At 56.0% G+C, this 6,000-nt stretch overlaps 1 protein-coding gene across 1 annotated transcript in view; it reads left to right on the top strand.

Annotated features, from left to right (window-relative positions):
- Nucleotides 1–286: 286 nt before the first annotated feature.
- LOC148684683 (uncharacterized) overlaps nucleotides 287–6,000 on the top strand; it is a 39,897-nt gene continuing 34,183 nt past the window's right edge. The window contains exons 1-3 of the mRNA XM_088651917.1: nucleotides 287–403; nucleotides 1,912–2,004; nucleotides 3,274–3,438. Of these exons, the coding sequence (XP_088508043.1) occupies nucleotides 287–403; nucleotides 1,912–2,004; nucleotides 3,274–3,438 (375 nt within the window). The remainder of the gene's footprint in view (nucleotides 404–1,911; nucleotides 2,005–3,273; nucleotides 3,439–6,000) is intronic.

Below are 6,000 nucleotides of genomic sequence, written 5' to 3'. Positions count from 1 at the left end.
CTGGCTCTCACCCCACCCTCCACCTGCGTCCTGGAGCACCCAGAAATTGCAGGGTACGTATCTGGGTCCTGCCTGGAGGGTCTGTCGATGGCTCCCGGCCACGGTGGCGATGCTCTGGTCTCCGTAGTCGGAGACAGCAAGGCTGCCAGTTGCTGGGAATTGCAAGAGAGCTCTGGTGCTTGGCTCCATGGGCCCCACTTTGCCAAGGGGGCACCTGTCTGTCCACGGTGAGAACAGGAGGATGACTCCGACTGTCCCCCATTGCAGGAGCAGGCCGGCTCGCCGGATGGACGCAAGAGGGTCTGGTTTGGGTGGCTGGGGCCTTGGGGATCTGCGGCGCCTCCAGCCTGGCCTGTTCCGGACGCCGGCAGACAGGGCCCAGCTGCAGACGGCTGTTCACCAGGTGAGGTTGCAACCCCCTTTCTGCGTCATCAAAGCATTGCAAATGGTTGCAAACTTCCTGGCGGAGACCCAGCATTCGCTCTCCCACTGCGGCCAGAAGAGATGGCTCTGGATACGGGAAAGCGGCCGAGGGGCAGAAGTACCCTGCTCTGCACTGAGCTGTTACAGCTTTACAGTTGGGTTGGATAGCCAGCTATAAGGGGTTCTTTAGATGTGATTTCTTTGGCTGCAGAGAGCTTTGGGTCCCTCCCATTTCTTTTCTCTCTCTTTTTTTGGAAATATTTTTTATTTTATTTTACAAGTAAAAAGCCACCACATTAAAGGTAAAGGGACCCCTGACCGTTAGGTCTTGTCGCGGACGACTCTGGGGTTGCGATGCTCATCTTGCTTTACTGGCCATGGGGGCTGGCGTTTGTCCGCAGACAGCTTCCGGGTCATGTGGCCAGCATGACTAAGCCGCTTCTGGGAGGAGGTAGCGGGGCCCTAAATGAAATCCACAACTGACCTCATTCCCAGTTTTTGCCTGATCGTGTCGCCACAGCCGCCTGGCGAAAACCGTGGCCCAGCAATGGGCTCTGAGAAAGGAAAAGATGCTGTTAATAGCTTCTTCTTCTTTGGCGATCCCATCCCTCGGAGCTGAGTAAGATTGTCTTCCATAAACACGGTTTTAACTGAGTCCGTAAGTGACTGCGGAGGCCAATTATGGATCCCTCACGTCCTTCTACAGTGGGGACATTGGTTCCCGGGTGGGAGTTGTTCACGGTGTGGATTTGCCAAGTGTGTCTTCCTCTTAGCACATTTCTCCCTTGCATCCTGAGTTCGAGTGTCTTCAAAGCCCGTGACACCGTTGGTAAAGGCTGTTCTCCAACTGGAGCGCTCGCAGGCCAGTGTTTCCCAGTTGTCGGTGTTTATACTGCATTTTTTTAGATTTGCCTTGAGAGAGTCTTGGAACCTCTTTTGTGGACCACCAGCATTACGCTTTCCGTTTTAAAGTTCGGAATAGAGGAGTTGCTTTGGAAGACGATAACCAGGCATCTGCACAGGCCCGTCCTAGCCATAGAGGCTAGTGGCGCGGAGAACCACGGCGCCAGGCGCTGGAGGGCGCTGGAAGGGCGCCAAGTGAGCGCAGGGTTCCGGCGATCTGGCCAGGACTGCGCTCCTTCTCCGAGGACTCCGCGCTGCGCCTCCTTCTCGTTTCCCCAGCGCTGGGTTCCGCTCAGTCGAGCTTCGCCACCAGCGCGCGCACAGCGCCCAAGCAGCTCTTGCTGGTCCCGCGGTGCGCGCGCTGGTGGCGAAGCTTGAGTGAGCGGAACCCAGCGCTGGGGAAACGAGAAGGAGGTGCAGCGTGGAGTCCTCGGAGGTGGCCTCCCGCTGCTTCCGCGGTCCGCTTGGCACTCCCAGGCCCTTGGAGAGGCTCTGGAGGGGGGCATTGGAGGGACCTAGCGCCAGGGCGCTGGATGGGCTTAAGACGGCCCTGCATCTGCACAACATGCCTTCTTTGCCTCCCAGGTCTTTGGAAGCCACACATGGCACGGCTGCTGTTCTGACAAGCTCCTGGAGGTGCTGCTTGAAGCAGGGCAGCAGTGTTACCTGAAGCAGCAGGTGAGTTCGGAGGTCCCCATTTCTCTCTCTCTCTCTCTCTCTCTCTCTCTCTCTCTCTCTCTCTCTCTCTCTCTCTCTCTCTCTCTCTCTCTCTCATCCTCTGACCAAGTCTGAATGGTGGGGTGGTCTATTTCGAAAGGGCTCCTCGGCACCCCCTGTAGCGGAAGGAAAGTAGAAATGAAGAAGCGGAACTCCTACAAGCGCCACGTGTTGGGGTGGGGCTAAATGCTAGGAAATTATATATTCCGTGCTTTTTTCTGGGGTGGGGGGGACACAGGTATACGCACAGTGCCGGCTTTATGTACTGTATAAGCTAAACAAGCTATAGCTTAGGGCCCCACTCTCTTGGGGGCCCCAATAAAATTTAAAGGGGAAAAAAGCTGGATGTACATTTACAAAAGTATAAGATAAAAAACAAATAAAATAAAACCTACATAGAGGAACAGCGGTTTTGTTCATTTGCTGATTCAATTTATTATACAGCGGTCCCTTGGTTCTCAAACTTAATCCGTTCCGGAAGTCTGTTCCAAAACCAAAGCGTTCCAAAACAAAGGCACGCTTTCCCATAGAAAGTAATGCAAAATGGATGAATCCGTTCCAGACTTTTAAAAACAACCCCTAAAGCAGCAATTTAACATGAATTTTAGCTTCTAATGAGACCATTGATCCATAAAACGAAAGCAATAAACAACGTACCGCAGTCAGGCAATCGATCCATCAGTAGCCGAACTGGGTTCCACGCAGTCACAAAAACAAAACAAAAAGAGCCACAAAAATGCAAAATAAATAGCAAAAACAGGCTGACCATAGCGTAATTTTTTTTTCATCCAGTAGCACCTTAGAGACCAACTAAGTTTGTCATTGGTATGAGCTTTCGTGTGCATGCACACTTCTTCAGTTACGAAAAGCTCATACCAATGACAAACTTAGTTGGTCTCTAAGGTGCTACTGGAAGAAAAAAAATTATTTTGTTTCGACTACGCCAGACCAACACGGTAACCTACCTGTAATTAGACCTCAGCGTAACACTCAAAACAGAAGTGTGGCACTCAAAACGGAGCTTCCGAAAAAAGTTCGCAAACTGGAACACTTACTTCCAGGTTTGCAGTGTTTGGGTTCCAAGTTATTTGAGTACCAAGGCGTTTGAGAACACCATTGTACCACTTCCTCCAAAGACGGCCAGGCTGCTTTCAACAGAACATCATACATGCATAAAATCAATATGCAAATATTGATACATAGATATCTATACGAGATACCCTTCTCTAGCTTCACTGGGATTTCCAACTCCTGGACTCCGACCACGACGGCTACCTCTCTGCCCGCGATGCCGAGCTGCTCCTGGCCCAGGTGCCGCATGCCCACCCTGCAGGGGAGGCCTGGCAAGACTTCCTCAGGAGCCGGGGACCCGGCATCTCCTGGAGAGACATTGAGGTAACGGTTGGGCCGCGGAAATAGCAGAGACGGGAGACCGTCCCATGCAGGAGGCGTGGTGAGGCGGTTGCTTCAGGTGGCAGGGGATTGGCCCAGCAAGGGTCCTGGGGGCCAGGCAGTGAGACGAGGAGGGCCACACCTGCCCCCAGAGGGCCCGAGGTTCTCCACCTTGAGGTTGACGGGTGGTGGTCCAAGGTGGAGGAGCTTATGGGGTTCAGGGGCAAAGCAGGACCCACATGTTGCAGATGCAGCCACAAAGCGGGGCATTATTGAGGGGGCCAGCTTGCCTGCTTGACCAGGGAGTAACACAGGCCCCTCACCCTGTTTCCTCTTACTTCTCCCCCCCCTCACCCCCCAAGGATTGGCTTTTCAGACCACCCCTCCTGCTTGTGGACAGACCCCGCACTGAGCTGAGAAGGAGCTGCTTCAGCGAGCAGGTAGGAGAGGGAAGCAACTCCGGGATGGAAACTGCTCGGGAATCAAGCCTCGGTGCCGTCTGAATCAGGATCGGGCCCCGGTGGTTGGGAGAAGGTGGACTGCCTAGAAGTAGTTCAGCTATGGAACTCACTGCTGCAGGAGGGCAGTGAAGACCATCTGCTTCGGTGGTTTCAATGAGCGATAGACTAGGACCCGGGAGAGAGCGGGGTTCGGCTCCACGCTTGGCCTCAATGCTCACTGGACAACCTTGGGGGCCGGTCGCTGTGTTCCCTCCGCCAAGCCTGCCTCGCAGGGTTGTTGTGGGACTTCAGGGAGGAGGGAAGGAGGTTCGTCTGCCACCGGGAGCTCCTTGGAGAAGAAGGTGGGAGATGTATAAAGCACGCACATAAATCATGAACGCCGGATCATTCACCCACCAATAGGAAAGGCGAGCTGGGATGAGACTGTCATGAGACAGGTGTGTTTTGCCCCACGGATGAGGTGTGGATATCTCCTGCATGCGAAGACAGGGCTCCGGCAGATGGAGCAGGAGAGACTAAGACATACCTGCCGAGTTGCTGTCAGAGAAATAAGGGCCTGGGCCGGAAATAGCAGACCGGAAGTAGCGCTGCCACCATTTTGGAACTGGGCGGAGCATGCTCAGAAGTGACTTTTGATGCTGGTTTGCCCAGTTCCAAAATGGCCGCCGTGCCTGAAGTCGCACTTCAGCTGGAAAAAACGGGGATTTCCCGGGGGAAACGGGAGACTTGGCAGCTATGGACTAAGAGTGGGTCCAACGGTCAAGAAGGCCATTCCTGCACATGTTGTAGAGGGAAGTAAGAGGCAGGTGGGCTCACTCACTTAGGAAGGGAGCCCGTTTAGGAGACGGAAAACTGCTTAGTGGCCTAGCAAGGGGGGTGCGTTGGGGGCGGCCGGCCCCGGGTGCCACTCTGGAGGGGATTACACTCGGCGCCCCCCGACTCCCAAGCCGAGCCCCGCCACCCGGTAAAAAGCCTAGCTCGGTGCGGCGGCAGCTGGCTTGCTCGCTCACCTGCTCAGCCAGCGCACGCTTTGCTTCTTCCTTCCTGCTGGGCGGAGCTGCGGAGATGAGGCCTCCCTGGCCCACCCCTCGCCTCCGCGCTTACCTTCCAAGTCCCGGACTGCAGAATCTGGGACCGGCAGCCGTGTGACACCGGAAGTTGCGTCTACATAACTTCCGGTGTCGCTTTGCCCTTCTATGGGCCCCAAAAATGGCCACCGCCGGCTTCAAAAGTAGCTTTTACGCATGAACGGAAGTGCATCAACGCAACTTCCGGTGTCGCCCCGCCCATCTATGGGCACCAAAAATGGCTGCCGCCAACACCGGAAGTCGCATCTATGCACTTCTGGTCATGCGTAGATGCGACTTTTGAAGCCGCCGGCGGCCATTTTTTGTGCCCATAGAAGGGCAAATCGGGGGGGGGGGGAATGGCCGCCGGCAGGAGAAAATAACGGAGAAAAACGGGAGACGAAGTGATACGGGGGACCACCGGGAAACGGTAAGTAAAAACGGGGGTTTCCCGGGGGAAACGGGAGACTTGGCAGCTATGCCTCCGCGGCTCCGCCCAGCAGGAAGGAAGAAGCAAAGCCTGCGCCGGCTGAGCAGGTGGGTGAGCCAGCCAGCCGCTGCCGCGCCGAGCGAGGCTTTTTACCGGGAGGCTGGAGGTTGGCAGGTACCATGTTTCTCACATTATAAAACATCCCTGCAAAATAAGGCATGGCAGGATTTTTCTGAAGTGGCAAAATATAAGGCATACCTCGAAAATAAGCCATACCGCAGGTCTGTGGCAAAGAAGAGGAAAAGGAAGGGGGCTGCTCGGAACCGGATGCTGCTGCTGCGTTAACCCCCGGGACCCGGCTGCAGCCTTTGCACGCGCCGCGCGAAGCCCCGGGACCCGGCTACAGCCTTTGCACGGGCCGCGCGAAGCCCCGAGACCCGGCTGCAGCCTTTGCGTGCGGCGCGCGAAGCCCCGGGACCCGGCTGCAGCCTTTGCGCGCGGTGCGCGAAGCCCCGGGACCCGGCTGCAGCCTTTGCGCGCGGCGCCCCGGGACCCGGCTACAGCCTTTGCACGGGCCGCGCAAAGCCCCGGGACCCGGCTACAGCCT

The sequence above is a fragment of the Zootoca vivipara genome, chromosome 9 (genome assembly GCF_965207765.1).
Source record: "Zootoca vivipara chromosome 9, rZooViv2.hap1.1, whole genome shotgun sequence".
Lineage (NCBI taxonomy): Eukaryota > Metazoa > Chordata > Lepidosauria > Squamata > Lacertidae > Zootoca > Zootoca vivipara.
This window is presented reverse-complemented; position numbering and strand designations above follow the sequence as displayed.